At 41.8% G+C, this 18,437-nt stretch overlaps 1 protein-coding gene across 1 annotated transcript in view; it reads left to right on the forward strand.

Annotated features, from left to right (window-relative positions):
- Window positions 1-18,437, forward strand: part of COL19A1 (collagen type XIX alpha 1 chain) — a 447,290-nt gene that overhangs the window by 309,713 nt on the left and 119,140 nt on the right. Inside the window, exon 16 of the mRNA XM_055534763.1 lies at window positions 3,420-3,473. Within this exon, the coding sequence (XP_055390738.1) occupies window positions 3,420-3,473 (54 nt within the window). The remainder of the gene's footprint in view (window positions 1-3,419; window positions 3,474-18,437) is intronic.

The following is an 18,437-nucleotide window of genomic DNA, read 5'->3' on the forward strand; positions in this document are numbered from 1 at the left end:
TGGACAAACACAGAAACCACTGTCTAATAGCCTTCACACTGTTGCCAAACAGGAAACTTACATGTTGAGCACTTTGAGGTGTCCTGGGCACCTGATATGGCAAATATGCATTTTATGCTTCATACTCCAAATGGCAACCCACTCCAGTATTCTTGCCTGGAAAATCGCATGGACAGAGGATCCTGGTAGGCTACAGTCCACGGGGCTGCAAAGAGTAGGACACGACTGAGCAACTTCACTTTCACTCCAATCTTAAGAAAAGTATTGGATTAGTCCAATTGTAATTATGCTGAAACAGTATGTCTCCAACCATTTGGAGATTCAGCCAGACTCCAACTGGTCAGAGCTGCTCCTGAGCAAAAGGCCACCTGTTACCAGGTGTCCTGGTCAGTATGGCCATGCCCAGCTCAGCATTTATCTGTTTTTTGCCAGGATTTTCATCCCAATCCACATCCGAGTCTGCATTCTTGTCTCACTTTACAAGGGTCTAGAGTGAGCCCTGTAATGAAGGGCCTGACATAAGACAGAAGTTGAAACAAATACACAAAAATGGTTCCTCCACCCTCATCAGAGGGGTACTCCTAGCCCCAGCCCCAGAATATGGAATCTAAAAAAGCCAAACTCACAGAAGCAGAGACAGGATTTTGGCCGCCAGAGGCTGAGGGCGGGCAAAGTGCACAAACTTCCAGCTAGAAGATGAGCATGTTTGGGGAAATTATAATGTACAGCATGGTGACCATAGTTAACAATACTGTGTTTATATGTGAAAGTTGCTGAGAGAGTAGATTTTAAATATTCTCAACACACACACACACACACACACAAATGATAATTATGTAGTGCAATGGAAGTATTCACTAACTTTTTTCATAATATAGAAGTAGATGAAGTCATCAGTTTGTACACATGAAACTTATACAATAGTACATGTCAGGTGCTGCTGCTAAGTCACTTCAGTCGTGTCCGACTCTGTGCGGTCAGGTATGTCACAGTAAAGCTGGAAAAGAAAATGTTCGAGTCTGCTTCAGGATGTTACTAGAAATTCAAACATTTAAACTGCATATACGTGCTGGCTGAAGTTGCTGTGTATAATATGTTCTGATAATTTGACAGTCCTCAAAAACCGGGGTCCTTGACCCCTGTTTGGGGAGCTGGGCGTCACAGCAGGAGGTGAGTGGTGGGTAAGCCAGCGGAGCTCATCAGCCACTTGCCGTGGCTCCCCATTTCTCACATCACTGCCTCAACTATCCTGCCCCCCATCCCCATCTGGGGAAAAATTGACTTCCATGACACTGGTCTTTGGTGCCAGAAAAATTGGGGACCCCTGCTCAAAAACATTTTGCCTGCTTGTCCACTCTTAGCAAGGAGACGTGAAGAGAATCAGCATTCCCCTGTGCTCCTCCAGAGACACACTGCGCACTCCGATAATTGCAAGGCCGACTTGAATGATGGTGTAAATCAGCAGTGATGAATTAGAATTCAAAAGCTTGCCCATACCATATGGAATCGTGAATGCTTTTTCCTCCTCTCCCTAAGCCATGCGGATGCTGTGTTACAGTATCCGAAAGTTGGTTTATCTTCAACATGAACGCTGGGGTAAAAGATCATCAGTAGCTTCGTTTTCCCCACTTCCTGCCCCAAGCAACATATATACCTCCTTAAGGAAAATAGACTGCACCAGAAGTTGGTCCTGTGGATTTAACTTACCTCAACCTAAAAGAAAGAACTAATCACCTCCTTCCATGTCACTGATTTTGTTTCTTTGTGCTCTCGTGAATTAATAAACTACAGCGCTTCCACTTTCTAAGTCAACTTTTTATCGTTAATTAATCCTCAGGGGCTGATTGACTTGCATATACTAAAAGATGCAATATATTGATTTTCAGAATGTGTAAACTGCAAGACTAGTAAAGTATGAACATATGTATAACTTTCATTCAGTATACAGAATATTATATATTTATTCCAATCTTGCAAACCCTAAAAAGAACTCCAGGGTTCAGAACTCTAAAACAGAAGGTACATGAAAATACTAATAATTATATTTCTGGTTTTAATAAAATTATTAAAAAATCTGCTCTGTAGATGTTAACCAGGATTTTTTTTTTTTTTTCTGAAAACAACTGCTATCATTAGAGTCTTTGATAGAAGGAACTTAACTTGCCTTCAGCATTCCCCATGCAATCGCAGTGTCTTATGTGCTAACCTACCTTCCAAAGTTTGCTCTGATGCTTCAGCTTATCTTGGATTTCTTACCCCACTCCAAGCCTAGTTGAAGACCAAAGAAATCAGGAAACCTTGCCTGATGCTTTCAGAGTAAGAAAGTTAATCAGTGAAATTGGGCCTTTCTCACAATTCTGTGAGAGCTTGTGCTCACAATTCTCCTCAAAAAGAGTTGAAAGATCACTAATACTTTTACCTTTGAAATGGCACGCCTTTATATGTATTAACATACTACCAATATGGTAATAAAATGAAGTTATTAATAACAATGAAAGAGAATGATCATATTTAGAAACCATACATAGAAATGCTTCTCATTCAAAATGTATGCTTTCCATACCTAAGCTTGCTTCCTTCTATTAGAAAGGAAAAAAAAATAAGAAAATAAGTGTATAATAAATAAATGCTCTTCAAATGATATAAAAAATACAGATACTTAGAACTGTCATTCTGACTCTCGCTATTGTAATTTAGCTAGTTGTAAACTTGGCGAGTTAATGAAGATTAATAAGCAAGGAGTGAACATTTTAGTTCACTTATAAAACAGCTTAGCCATCCAAAGGGAAGAAAAGACCTAGGTAATTTGCTTTGCACAATGTATATAATTATAATATACCTTTGTGAAGTGCTTTTCAAACTTTAGTGAACATGAGAATTACCTGAAGTGTTGTTTTTTGTTTTTTTTAATGCAGATTCATGGATCCCTTCCCCAGAGATTCTAAACTGGTAATTCCAGGCTGGGGCTCAGAAAAAATATATTTTGAATACTTAATCTCACCCTTAGGAAATTCCTTTAAAATTGAAATTCAGATCACTCTCTGAAAATACCAATTTAAGGTGACAAATGCGTTGATTATTGCACCTGAACCCATTGAATTATCAAATAAAATGCTAATCTTAGCCAACCTTTCAGATATTTTATATTACTTTGCTAGAGAGTCAAGGTAGACAGCCTTTAAAGGGCTGCTAATAAGAGTCACGATTTATGCATTCCCGGCACTATTGTTCTTATCTTCGTTGTTAAGAATTGTCCCATAGCTTTTAGACTTCACTGACCTTTAAAGGTCATGTGGACTTGGGATTGTTTTTTAACTTTGAGTTAATTTTTACTGTCTTTGAACTTCCATTTAATACTGTCTCATCTTAAAATAAAATGGAATCACAGTATTTATTATCTGTTTCTCTTTGGTTTCCAGGGAAGACGAGGAAAACCAGGGCCTCCAGGAAAACCAGGGCCTCCAGGACCACCTGTGAGTAAACAGTAGCATGTTTCATCAAAGCCTCTCTGTATGTCTGTGTGTTCATCTACAGGTCACTTTAGTCCCCTGTAGATAATAATTTCCATCTCTCCACTGTTTAACATGGTTGTGTTCCCTATGCCTTTCACCATCACAAACAAGAGGTCAGGGAGGCTGGACGCTGGCTGTCCTGGCTCCCACCCACCTCATTCCTGGACGTGAGTAAGTACACCGCCTGCACGGGTGACCCAAGCCAAGACCCGGATCAGCGAATCCCGTGCTGGACACACCTGAGCCCCGTCTCCTCAGTGTCTTAACATTCAGCCTTGTGGTCAGTTAGGTGTCTGTGGAAGTTTGCCCACCTTTCTTGATACAGCTGTGTTGCCAGTAAAATTTCATAGAATGTTCTTGCTAAAGATAGCCATAAAGATCTCATAGCCAGTTATCTGATCTTGTCCTTTATCCCAAGCTTCTTACAAGAAATACTCCATCTCTTGTGCTCCTGCTCACTCTCCAACTCCCTAGAGTCTGGTTTGTGTCCAAGCTACTGCATTGCCCTGCATCCTCTATGGTCACCAGTGTGTCTGAGTCACAAGATTCCCTGGGCACTTTTAAGGCTTCACTTTATTTCACTGCTGAATGGGCTTCCCTGATGCCTCAGCAGATTAAGAATCTACCTACAATGCAGGAAACACAAGGGATGCAGGTTCGATCCCTGAGTTGGGAAGATCCCACTGAAATGGAAATCCATTCCAGTATTCTTGCCTGAAAATTCCCATGGACAGAGGAGCCTGGCAGGCAACAGTCCCAAGAGTCACAAAGAGTCAGACATAACTGAGCAACTAAACACATGACACAATACACACATAGGAATTGACACTGTTGACTTGTCATCCTTGAAACTCTCTATTCTCTTGGTTCATTGATGTGGATATTTTTCTATCTTTGGATCCATCCTTTTGATCTCCTTTCTTAAAGCTGTTCCCTCTTCCCTTATTTCTGTGTGGTATGGTTTAAAGAATCCCAGTCTTCTCTTTCCACCCAGACATCCTCCTGTGTTCCAGACTCCTACACCCGACCACCTGCTCAGTATCTGTACTTGGAAGTCTCCTGCATGCTACAAACGTTGTCTGTCCAAAGCTAAACTCTAAAATGATCCTAGATATTTGCTGTCTCTCTCTATGTCCACATCCAAATAGTTCCTAAATCATGTGAATTCTATGTCCTAGTAGCTCTCATTCTTCATGCCACTGCCTTATTTAGGCCCTTGTCAACTTGTATCTGTTTCTGTAGCCTTCTCCCAGCTGGTCTCTTGGCCTCTACCTTCTACAAGTGAAGTCATATTTTAAATCATAACTCTGATTGTGTAGGTCTCTGGTTGAAAACTCTTTAATAATAGCCCTTCCTTCTCTAGATGGATTCCACATTTTCTACAGACCGTTCTAACCCCTTCAGAGTTTGCCCTTTGCCGCTCTTTGTCTATCCTTCTCTGTGCCCTTCCTACGTTTGCAACTTATAGTGTCATCTTTATTTACAACCTCAAAATGCCATGGGTTGTGAATGCTCTCCCTGAGGTCCAGGTGAGCTCCCCCACCTGTCGGGCTCCACTCAGTCCCCAGATCTCCCATGTAGCCCTTTCAGGTGTTTTCAGCACATGAGGGTCATCTTCCATGATGCTATGAGCTTAAACCTCCTGCAGAGAGAGCACATTGTTTTGTAACTCAACTCTTATTTTTCTTATCTTTCTGGCCACTGCCAGTGAATTTATTTTGAACCTCTCAGTTCAGTACAGTCGCTCAGTCGTGTCCGACTCTTTGCGACCCCATGAATCGCAGCATGCCAGGCCTCCCTGTCCATCACCAACTCCCGGAGTTCACTCAGACTCATGTCCATCGAGTTGGTGATGCCATCCAGCCGTCTCATCCTCTGTCGTCCCCTTCTCCTCCTGAGCCCAATCCTTCCCAGCATCATAGTCTTTTCCAATAAGTCAACTCTTTGCATGAAGTGGCCAAAGTATTGGAGTTTCAGCTTTAGCATCAGTCCTTCCAATGAACACCCAGGACTGATCTCCTTTAGATTGGACTGGTTGGATCTCCTTGCAGTCCAAGGGACTCTCAAGAGTCTTCTCCAACACCACAGTTCAAAAGCATCAATTCTTTGGCACTCAGCTTTCTTCACAGTCCAATTCTCACATCCATACATGACCACAGGAAAAACCATAGCCTTGATTAGACCAACCTTTGTTGGCAAAGTAATGTCTCTGGTTTTTAATATGCTGTCTAGGTTGGTCATAACTTTCCTTCCAAGGAGCAAGCATCTTTTAATTTCATGGCTGCAGTCACCATCTGCAGTGATTTTGGAGCCCAAAAAAATCAAGTCTGACACTGTTTCCACTGTTTCCCCATCTATTTCCCATGAAGTGATGGGACCAGATGCCATCATCTTCGTTTTCTGAACGTTAAGCTTTAAGGCAACTTTTTCACTCTCCTCTTTCACTTTCATCAAGAGGCTTTTGAGTTCCTCTTCACTTTCTGCCATAAGGGTGGTGTCATCTGCATATCTGAGGTTATTGATATTTCCCCTGGCAATCTTGATTCCAGCTTGTGCTTCTTCCAGCTCAGCGTTTCTCATGATGTACTCTGCATATAAGTTAAATAAGCAGGGTGACAATATACAGCCTTGATGTACTCCTTTTCCTATTTGGAACCAGTCTGTTGTTCCACGTCCAGTTCTAACTGTTGCTTCCTGACCTGCATATAGGTTTCTCAAGAGGCAGGTCAGATGGTCTGGTATGCCCATCTCTTGAACAGTTTTCCACAGTGTATTGTGATCCACACAGTCAAAGGCTTTGGCATAGTCAATAGAGTAGAAGTAGATGTTTTTCTGGAACTCTCTTCCCTTTTCGATGATCCAGCAGATGTTGGCAATTTGATCTCTGGTTCCTCTGCCTTTCCTAAAACCAGCTTGAACATCTGGAAGTTCATGGTTCATGTATTGCTGAAGCCTGGCTTGGAGAATTTTGAGCATTACTTTACTAGCATGTGAGATGAGTGCAATTGTACGGTAGTTTAAGCATTGTTTGGCATTGCCTTTCTTTGGGATTGGAATGAAAACTGACCTTTTCCAGTCCTGTGGCCACTGCTGAGTTTTCCAAATTTGCTGGCATATTGAAGCATAATTGTGTAACACAGTTTCTGGCATGTATCATGTGACTATTAATTATTCAATGAATGAGTCAACAAATGAATGTACTTTGTAGATGAGAAAATGAAGATGATGAATTGATTCTCTTTTTAAAGACCAGAAGCATCTGTACCACCACTAGAGGGCTCTAGACTAGACCTCCTAGGAGTCACTTAGGGTGTGGTCATGTGCCAAAAATGAACAAGATTGCCACTCTATCCTGGTTTCATTTCATCCATTTAGCCATTCAAGTAAATTGTTCTCTTAGCAATGTACTGGTGTCAGTTGATATTGTTATGAAAGAAGTGTGGTGGGGGAAGGGGGGAGACATAAATTGGGCATCCTGGAATCCAGTCTTTAAAGGAATCAGCTTTGTTATTCCAAATTTTCTAGCAAAAGAGGACACATTGTAGGATTTTCCGTAATTGTCTCCTGCTATAAACAAGAAAAGCTGGTACAAGCTAACAGGCAAGATTAGACCATCACATAGTTTTCTAAATGTATGACACTGCTTTCAAGACAAGATAATTGTTGTCTCAAAGGAGGAATTTGAATGATGAAGGTCTTTATGACAAGCTTGCCAAATGTCTAGGACAGAAGAGGATTATACCAAATCCTGGAATGAGTTCTCAGCTATAGATCAAATGACTTTACTGGAGAATTTAGAAGATTAAGGAACATGCAGCCATATTAAAGTTTATAATATTCAATTCCACAGGTTTTATTTTATTGTCAGAGTGTTTGGGAGAGAGAGGTAGTTATTTTATTTCAAGTGTTAGATTTAGAATATAAACTCAGCTATGGGTCTGATACAAAGTGTTCATTAAATCCTGAGTACATGGTATTTGAAAGAAAAATGGTTTACTATATTTTATAATATAAGAAAATATCAATTTGTTAAGCTGCAAAATAAAGGAGAAGAATCTATGCCCCCCAAAAGGTTTTTATTTACAGTTAGCTTTTGTTTTAAAAGTATTAGACTATACCATCAGCTCATTTTTGTTTAAGAATTGTGGTTCATGGAAACTCTTTGTCTTTTGTCTTGTTTTGTTTTAATTGGAGGATAATCGGTTTATAATGTTGTGTTGGTTTCTGCCATACAATTCACAACATGAATTTAATTCTAGGATAACTCCTCTAGTTGATTAAAATATCTTTTCTCTAATACAAGTATTATCAAAACTGTATCTTGGGGTGCATTTTTTATCAGCTTTTGAATTTTTAAATAATTTAAATTATTTACATGGTTGGTTGAATTGATGTCATGCATGCCACCATACTGTAAAAATTCCCATGAAGCACCTGGTCATTCTTGCAGGAATTAGTTAAGAGCAGCATTGAAAATAGAGGTGAAATATCTGGCTCCCAATATTTTTATATGCCATCTTCATGTTTAATTTTTCTATGCCATCTTCATGTTTAATTTTTCTAAACATAATGTACTCTAGCAAGAGGACTTTTATTTCCCAACTGGTTAGAAATGATTAGAGTTTTCCCAAATCAGTCCTTTCATGATCATATTAACTAATATTTTCAGGAAATGAGCTTATAAAAAATTAACCTGTCCCTAATTCACATTGTGTAATAGTTTCACAAACTATTAAACATTTATTTAAGGCCTACTCTGTGCCTAACACCCTGTTAAGAGCTGGATTTGCAAAAATGGATATGATACGGTCCTTGCCCTTCACGTATTTAGGTTTAGCTCACAGAAAATTGGACTAGAGGAAGAAAACTTAGAAACGATAATGCCAAGGTGGTTTCTTTCTGGAACTGACAACTGAGGCATAAAGGTTGAGCCTTACAAACATGGAGGAACTCCTGCTCATCACGACGACATGGGTAAACTTGGAGGATGTTATGCTGGGTGAAATAAGCCAGTCACCAAAACAAGGACTACCTTATTCCACTTTTTGAGATTTCTGAAATGGTCAGACTTGTAGAAGCAGAGATACAGTAGTGGCTGCCAGGGCTGAGGAGTGGGGGTACTGGGGAGTTGTTATTCACTGAGTATAAAGTTTCAGTTTTGTGAGATGATTACTTACTTTCCAGAGATCCATTATACAGCATGGTGCCTATAGCTAGTGATATAGTAGTGTGCGTTTCAAAACTTGTTAAGAAGGCAGATTTCACATTAAGTGTTTTTACCACATACACACGCATGCCCACACACAAGGGCCACAAGGAAATCCTGCAAGGTGCTGAATATATCAGTTACCTTGGTTGTGGGGATTGGATCACAGGTATTTGCATCTGTCCAAATTCAACACATTGTACCCATTAAATATGTGCAAGTCTTTGTATATCAATTATGCTCCCCAGATGGTGTCAGTGGTAAAGAATCCACCTGAAAGTGCAAGAGATGCAAAAGATGCAGGTTTAATCCTTGGATTGGAAAGCTCCCCTGGAGTAGGAGGTAGCAACCACTCCAGTATCCTTGTCTGGAAAATTCCATAGACAGAGGAGCCTGGCAGGCTACAGTCCACTGGGGCACTAAGAGTTGGACACAACTGAGCACCTGAGCACACACACAGCAGATATCTCTACAAAGCTGTTTCTATTAATATTAAAATTGTGGAGATTTGTCCAGTAAAGCAAGTAGAAGGGAAGAGGAGAGCGAGCTGGGTGCAGCTGACAGAGGGAAGTAGCCTTAACAGAAGCACAGGTGCTGAGCCCCAGGGAGCCGGGCAGGTGTGGCCCCAACACTGACAGGTCGGGTCCAGCCTGGGAAGTGTCTTGGCAGACCTGCTGTGAGTGCCACAAGTCCCCGGAAGCCAGGAGGAGTCTGTGGGAGCTCTGAGTGGAGAGTCACAGGCACAGGTTTCTTGATAGATGACTCCAGTGGGAAAGTGGTTGGATTATTGAGAAAGTGAGATCCTTTGCAGCTCTCAAAGGACTTCCTGTTTAAAAGGCCAGCAGAGTATTTTTTATCTCTATCAGTGCATCCCGTACAGTCATTTGTATTTTATTACCACTTACATATAACTTCTTCAGGGGATGTTCCCAACCCAGGGATCGAACCCAGGTCTCCTGCATTGCAGGCAGATTCCTTACCAGCTGAGCCACAAGGGAAGCCCAAAAATGCTGGAGTGGGTAGCCTATCCCTTCTCCAGGGGATCTTCCTGACCTAGGAATTGAACTGGGGTCTCCCGCATTGGAGGTGAATTCTTTACCAACTAAGCTATCAGGGAAGCACTGTGGCTCAGCTGGTAAAGAATCTGCCTGCAATGCGGGAGACCTGGGTTTGATCTCTGGGTTGGGAAGATCCCCTGGAGAAGGGAAAGGCTACCCACTCCAGTATTCTGGCCTGGAGAATTCCATGGACCATATTCCATGGAGTCGCAAAGAGTCGGACACAACTGAGTGACGTTCACTTTCACATATAGCTTAAGAGATGTCCCCCTTTACCTGTGAGCACTTTTAGATCAAAATGTTTTTCATTTATTTGTCCTTTTCCATGTTGTACTGTATGTGGTTTGAACCCCACTTCATAGCAGGAAGGAAGGTAACACAAGAAAGAAGGGAAGGTTCATAGAGCCAAGACCCTTCTGACTGAGACTGGGAGATGGCGTCTGATTCACCCTGCTGGCTGCCATGAGATTCCTAAAGTGCATGTTACAGGGTCTTATGACAGTGTGAAATAGAAAAACTAGTAACTCTCTCTTATCGAACAATAATCAAATAATATGCAGTGTCCCTCAAATGAGTGAATAGTGTAGTATACAATTTTAGCACATGTGTTTGAGCAACTAGCCTTCAGAAAAGTTAGGGGAAATTGTTTTATTGATTTATTCTGATCAGTGTGAATGCCTGAAAAGAACCAAGAAATAGGAGTTTTCAGGAGGCATGAACCCTTGGATAACAGCATGCTTTGCTCAGTTTCTTCAAGAAAATGTTTTTCCCTCCAAGGCTTTAGGAGATGTTCCCTAAATCTTCCCTAAATCAGATATAGTGTTGTTATTCAGGGGAGTGTCAAAGAAGATATTAGAAAATTAAAGAAAGAAATCTTGAATGGCCTGAAGCATCTCATATAATTAAAATGTTTTAACCAACCATTCTATTTTTGATTCTTTGTTCTGAGGCCAAAAATGTGTTTTTTCACTTTCTTAAGAAACTTATCTTTTTACAAAAAATAATTCCCCACCACTTTGTGTGTGTGCAAGGACAACCTTTTTCACCATAAGAAAGTACATTTCCTAGGGGAAAAAATTCTAATAAAGGAATATTTACTAAAAGTAGATTTTTTGAACTAATGTTATTAGATTTTCTTTCATCAAAAAAAGATTATTGTTTCATCAAAGTCATGTGTATTACTCCAAGTTAGCTTTCCATACTTAATAGCAATTTTTTTTTCTCTTTGAGGATGCTTTAGTTGAAGTTTACATGCATGTAATCTGCATATAATAAAATTATTCTCAATTGGAATGCTGGTAATTGAGGAGCAACTGACTCTTAGAGTTGGCAACAACCCTTTATGATGAACATACCTTTTATAAAATGTTGGTCCAGTTTCCTGTTAGTAAGCAAAGCTGATCTTTCCTATACAAAGGAAAGCTCCCAAATTCCCCCAAGTGACTTCTCTCATCTTAGTTTGAATGAATATTCTTCACTGGAGGGAAACCAGTATGCTGCAATGTCTTGGATTGGTGTGTGTGTGTGTGTTAGTTGCTTAGTTGTGTCCGACTCTTTCCAACCCCATAGACTGTAGCCCACCACGCCCCTCCGTCCATGGGATTCTCCAGGCAAGAACACTGGAGTGGGTTGCCATTTCCTTCTCCACTAAGATGATGATTGAAAGCAGGTTTTCAGAGAGGACGCACGAGACCCTTAAGCATCTGCCTGGGGAAGGAAAGAGCAGAAACCCGAGGAAACAGTTCTAAAGACAGAGCAAGGTGAGTCGGGACAGACAGTCAGAGCACTAGCTCTGTGTTCCGTGCTCCACTGCCCGTGCCTTGTCTTCGCAACTCTTGTGAGAGCGTAAGCGATGCTCGTTTTACAGTGGGGTAAAGGAGGCTTAGAGGCATCAAGTAACTTGACTGGGACGGCTCAAGTGTAAGTGGTGGTTTAGTCACTAAGTCATGTCCAACTCTTTTGCGACCCCAGCCTGTAACCCACCTGGCATGTCTGTCCGTGGGATCTCCCAGGCAAGAATACTGGGGTGGGCTGCCATTTCCTTCTCCAGGAGATCTTCCCCAAGTATAAGTAGGCATTGAAACCCAGGAATGGATCCCTAAACCTCCCTTTATTCTGCTAGATCCCAAGTGTGAAAGATAAGATTCTGCACTGCAGCTGGACTAGGGTCAGCCTTACTTAGGCAAACCCAGAACAGGACTTGATGTTCCCACGTGAAAGCCCAACACTGCAGTGCCTTGGGATCGAGTAGATGTTCCGGGACATTTCATCGGACGTTTCCAGGTCTCCGCTTCCTTTTCCCTAAACTTGAAATGATAGCACTTTCTTCATCTGCCTCTCACAGTTGCTGCGAGAGTCGCCTGCCATGTATGTGAAAGAACTTTTTGGAAATGTAAATCTCTATCTAACTATACCCTAAATACACTCATATTATTTTGAACTTTTCTGTTCAAAATCCAGTTAACCCAAACTGAAATGTCTTTCAGTGAATTGCTCAAGTGCAAGACTGCATGCTCTGTAAATGAGTATGTAATAGCCTGTCTGCGTGTATAAACCTGCTCCTGAAGACACACACACACGTTACTCCCATCAGGCGATGCTATCAGCACATCGACAGGGATGTCTTCTTCTCCCCTGGTTTATTTTGTGGGACCGACGTCCTCATGGACTTGCTCATCTCTGGTGAGCTGCTGAATTTTATTAGATGTCATGTTCTCTAAGTCCTGGCCATCTTCACTTACTCTCCCCCCCAAAAAAAAATTTCTTTGTCTTTCAAGCCTTCCAGTCGTCTGAGCAGCATAAAGAATGGAAAATAGTGGCCTTGTGTTAGGATGATGCTTGGAGAGTCTCAGGACGTAAAATGCCTTAGTTTATTTCCAAGTACTCTGGGTTTTTGTTCCCTTAGAAGTAAGAGCAGAGGAGCTGGCAGTGAGGCACAGCAGAGCATTTAACTAATGAGCCATTAAAAGCCGTATATCTGAGCCCACCCTTCTGACATTTGCCTCACTTCTCATTCATCATCACTGTAAACATGTTTGTTAAAAACTGCAATAATTTGAAAATGTGTTATTATTCCTCTCGGTTGCAGGCAGAGCTCTTGATTTTCTTTTCTTTTCTTTTTTTTTCTGGTATTGTCTTTGTGCATTGTTTCATTGTTGTGGTAAGAGAATTGAGCAGTGGGCTCACATGTGTCACATTTCAGCACAGCGATTTATTTGAAAAGAGAAATTCACGTAATTTGTAACATGGGGCAGCAGCTCCCTCTACTGTTTCCACTGGAAGAGCTCTAGGAAAAGAATGTTGAGCCAATGTCTGGAAACTGTTCAGTGTATGAGGCTTAATTATAAATCTGCATGATTTTCAAACTTTATTTTCAGGGTTTTGTTACATCTTATGCTTATCCTATATTTTAAATACAAATACCAGTTCATCAGGGCTTCCCAGGTGGCGCTACTGGTAAAGAACCTGCCTGCCAATGCCTGAGACATCAGAGACCCAGGTTCAATCCCTGGGTTGGGAAGATTCCCTGGAGGAGGGCATGGCAACCCACTCCAGTATTCTTGCCTGGAGAATGCCCATGGACAGAGGAGCCTGGCGCACCACAGTCCATAGGGTCGCAAAGAGTTGGGTATGGCTGAAGTCACTGAGCATGCACCAGTTCATCAACAGTCATTTTCAATGTCAACTTGATGCCCTCTTGAAGTGAAAGCCCCTAGCTCATGGATCTCTAAAATGCTGACCTATTGTAGCATGCTTATAAAACTCCAGCGTGAGTGTTGTGGGAGCTGACTCCAGTGGAATTTATGTTTTTTTACTAAAGCAACAGTATGATTTAAAACATATACAACTGTGTTGTTTTTATTTTCATTTTAACTTCAGTGTAGAACTTATTTCACCTTTAGGATATGAGTCCTAGCTCAGTCCTGAAGGCTAATGGTCACACAGCACTTGTTGTTCAGTCGCTCAGTCGTGTCCAACTCTTTGCTACCATGGACTGCAGCACTCCAGGCCTCCCTGTCCTTCACTATCTCCCGCAGTTTACTCAAACTCATGTCCATTAGTTGGTGCTGCCAGCCAACCACCTCATCCTCTGTCGTCCCCTTCTGCTCCTGCCTTTAGTCTTTCCCAGCATCAGGGTCTTTTCCAATGAGTCAGCTCTTCGCATCATGTGGCCACAGGATTGGAGCTTCAGATTCAGCATCAGTGCTTGTAATGAATATTCAGGATTGATTTCCTTTAGGATTGACTGGTTTGATATCCTTGCAGTCCAAGGAACTCTCAAGAGTATTGCCTAACACCACAGTTTGAAAACATCTATTCTTCGGCACTCAGCCTTCTTTATGGTCCAACTCTCACATCCATGTATGACTCCTGGAAAAACCATAGCTTTAACTATATGGACCTTTGTTGATAAAGTAATGTCTCTGTTTAATATGCTGTCTAGGTTTGTCGTAGCTTTTCTTCCAAGGAGCAAGTGTCTTTTAATTTCATGACTGCAGTCACCACCTCCTGTACAATGTTCAAACCTCTGTCCAAGGTTCTTCAGGCACTCTATCAAATCTAATCTTTCGAACATGGTTAAAGGAGTAAATGTAGGGTGTGAAATTGAATTCATTTATCCAACAAATATTTATTGATCATCTACCAATGTGTTAATCACTATTACAAACCTTGAGGATACACTTTTAAAAACAAAAATGTAGCAACAAACAAATCTAAGGCCTCCACATTTAGTAACTTACCCTCTAGCACGTGGGTGGGATGGAAGATGATTAAGAGACAATTCCATAGGTAGACAAAGCAATGTCAGCTTAATATGCGGTGCTGCAGGAAATAAACAGGGTAATGTGCAAGTGGTTTGGAAGGAAGAGGCGTTGCTCTAGTTAAGGTGGTCCAGGTGGCATCTCTGAGCATCTAGGTGACCTTACTTGAGAAGGAACCAGCCATCTGAGGCCCAGATCAAGAACCTTCCCACTGGGAAGACCTGGATGTGCAGAGGGCCTGAGGTGGCAAAGAGGCTGCCGGCTGCAATAAGCAGAAAGGAGCCAGGAGAAGAACGGCATCAGAGGGCGCTTTGGAGTTGCACAGCTTGGCCTTATGAGGGAGGCGTTGAGGGGTGGGCAATCAGTTGATAAGGAAGATAATCAACCAGTCACATCTCCCTCTTCTAGGTCTTTGTATGTGTTTTTATCTTAGGGGATTAGATTTTTATTTTGATGTGATGAAATTGTCCCTACTGATAACACAAAAGGCATCATCATTGTAGCACATCATTCCCAGTCTTTGCACAGACAAGGAATAGATTTGTTTGCTGAGAAAACAAGGAAACGAACAAAGCTTTGAGAGTAGCCCACTTCATTTCTGCCCAGCCTAAATCCAGGGGACACCATGTTTTTCCTTCAAGATGGAGACTCTCGCCACAGATAAGTCATTCTTCCCTCTTCCCCACACCTAGAACTAAGGCTTCCTTCCTGTCCGGCTGCAGGTTCGGTGCAATGAGCACTATAGCTGTGAAAGTACGTGCTATGGAAACACCATGAAACCAGTGCCTTCCTGCATCTGTGCCCTATTATTTATCAATCTCCCCACCTTATCTGTCTTCATGTCCAACCTTATTTCCTTATACCGAGGACTCAAGGTGCAAAGTTAATGTTTCAGCCAATAGCAAGTTCCCCTCTGTAAGAAGTCAGTACCCCAAACATACTTTGGACCGCTGAATGAAGTGGATGACAAAAGTGTCCAATTAAAACATTTCACTTCTTATTAAAACACTCTGTGTGTGACTATGGGCATTTTGAGATCCACCATGTCTCAACAGGAATCCGGTTCATGATCTTAACATTCATCTCCAAACCTTGAACTAACCAGGGTTTTACATTTTTCAGTTTTCCTTTCAGCAAAGACCCTTAGTCTCTCTGGCCTATTAAACAACTAAAGGCCGTGTCCTGTAATGATAGTATCTTCAGAGGAAATGACCCTAACCGTTTATCTAGGTCATTGGGAATAGTAATTTTATTCTTAATAAAAAATAAGATGACTTCCTCGGATTTAAAAATAAAGACCTATAAAATGAAGACATGGTCATTTAATCATTTTTATTGCCACTTGTCCCCAGCAGGGTCATGGTCCCAGACAAGACAGCTGTTGCCAACATTGCTAAAATTCCTCTGTCACCTTGTATGGCCACAGAATCCATAGACATGCATGTGAGGCAGCTGGGGTCTCAGGTTGAGAATGCGAAAATTAGCATGTGGGTTCCATACCCTAATTACTTCTCTCTTTTTCTCCCCATGAACAGCAGTAGTGAGACATTATTAGCCATTTCTGACTGCCTGAGTTTTTTTTTTTTTTTTTTTTACTAATTATAAATACACTCAGGAAGAAAAGGATTTTATGTTCTTATAGTCACTGACTCCTTTTTTTCATTCCAGGTTATGTTGTTGACACCAACTATTAAGACTTCTGAGTGGCATGCGTTGTGTATAGCAATGATGGGAGAGAATGATTGAAATCCTTGCTATATGGTTACCAAACTTGTTATTAGTTGCCTCAGTGCATGGATTAAATACTGTTTCTTTGTGGTAGGTAAACAGTATTGCTGCTGCTAAGTCACTTCAGTCGTGTCCGACTCTGTGCAGCCCCAGAGATGGCAGCCCACCAGGCTCCCCCGTCCCTGGGACTCTCCAGGCAAGAACACTGGAGTGGGTTGCCATTTCCTTCTCCAATGCCTGAAAGTGAAAAGTGAAAGGGAAGTCACTCAGTCGTGTCCAACTCTTAGCGACCCCATGGACTGCAGCCCACCAGGCTCCTCCGCCCATGGGATTTTCCAGGCAAGGGTACTGGAGTGGGATGCCATTGCGTTCTCCAAGGTAAAAAGTAAGGATTTAATAAATCTGATTGGCCTTTGAGAAATATTCAGAAAGGGAGGCTTGTTTCCTAAATATCTTATAATTTGTGTTTGATGATATGGTTTCCAAAAGTATCTCCATACAGTATTTAATTTCAGTGCTGTATAACTCTATACAGGCAGGAAAAGATTATCTCCATTTTAACAATAAGGAAAGTCTGCACTTTGGGAAGTAAGGGGCTTAGCTAAATCCATTTAGTTGGTTTTCTCTGCACAGCAACTACAACCTGCTAGGAAATTATTTCCATCAAAGGAGAGAAAAAGAAGAAGTTACATGAGTAGAGAAGCAGCAAGTTTTCAGCATTCCCCGGGGGACCTGAAACATGGGAAGTTCTGCAGAAAAGAAGACTTGAAGGGGCTTCATTTATATCTGTAGTTTCATTAAAAAGTAAAAAGATCTAAAGCAAATATGGCAGGTGGTGTGAGTCAACAACATTGGATTGTGGATTCACGGGATTAATCATATTATACTCTGTACATGTTAGCATGCTTGAAATATTCCAGATTTCTTTGACAAAACAGGAAATGTATCCAGTGGGACAGACTGAGGTTAGTACCACTAATTTCCTCTTCAGTGGCCTAGAGTGTCAGCATCTTCTCTTTTGCCCGAAATCCCTTGTAGAATGGGGCCAAGTGTTTCAAAAATGAAATCTTTAAGTATTTTTTTCTAGAACTTCCCTTCATGTATTCTAGGTAACCATGCAGATCAATTGAGCCAAGAAATGTCATTTGCGATTTAGCATCGGTACAACCTACAGATCAGAAAGAAACAGTGATGTCACACATTTGAGCTGAAAGTGGATGCTACAATCACCCCCAAAATAAAACCTCACTTTGCTTTTTCCAGGATGTCCACAGCCATTTGAGTTTGGCACATACCCCTGGTCTCCAGCAGCTCGGTAGTGCCCAAGCCAGTGTCATCTGCCTGGCTATGGTTAAGTCTAAGCAGCCTGCCTTGGAAATCACAGTTTTCTATGCATAGGAAGCATTGTCATCCCAGCAACACTTTTTTAAAAAAAAGTTTTATTTTGTTTCAGAATATAGCTGATTAACAGTGTTGTGTTAGTTTCATGTGGACAGCAAAATGATTCAGTTATGCGTATACATGTATCTGTTCTTTTTTTCCTATTCTTTTTCAAATTCTTTTCCCATTTAGGTTTTTGCATAACATTGAGCACGGACTTAGGGAACGAATTTAGGGTTATGGGGAGAAGAGTTGGGGGAGGGATAGTTAGGGAGTTTGGGATTGATGTGCACTAGCTCCAGTACTCTTGCTGGAAAATCCCATGGACAGAGGAGCCTGGTGGGCTGCAGTCCATGGGGTCACTGAGGGTCGGACACGACTGAGCGACTTCCCTTTCACTTTTCACTTTCATGCATTGGAGAAGGTAATGGCAACCCACTCCAGCGTTCTTGTCTGGAGAATCCCAGGGACGGGGGAGCCTGGTGGGCTGCCATCTATGGGGTTGCACAGAGTCGGACGCAACTGAAGTGACTTAGCGGCAGCAGCAGCAGCCTTTTTAAAGACAGTGAATATTACCAGTTATAGCAAATGGAAACCCAAAGCTTTGATAGGTGCAGGCTGTGAAAGCCAAGCCCTCCTTGGAGTTGAGAGGCACACTGAGAGGCTCCTGAGGTCAGAGCAGGGAGTAGTGGAGGCGCCGTGTCCCCCACATATGGTTTCTGCTGATGGTGAACACTGGGGGATGCATCACTGGATGCAGATCATTTGCTCCACGACGTCCATCCTTCCT

The sequence above is a fragment of the Bubalus kerabau genome, chromosome 9 (assembly GCF_029407905.1).
Source record: "Bubalus kerabau isolate K-KA32 ecotype Philippines breed swamp buffalo chromosome 9, PCC_UOA_SB_1v2, whole genome shotgun sequence".
In the NCBI taxonomy this organism is placed as follows: domain Eukaryota; kingdom Metazoa; phylum Chordata; class Mammalia; order Artiodactyla; family Bovidae; genus Bubalus; species Bubalus kerabau.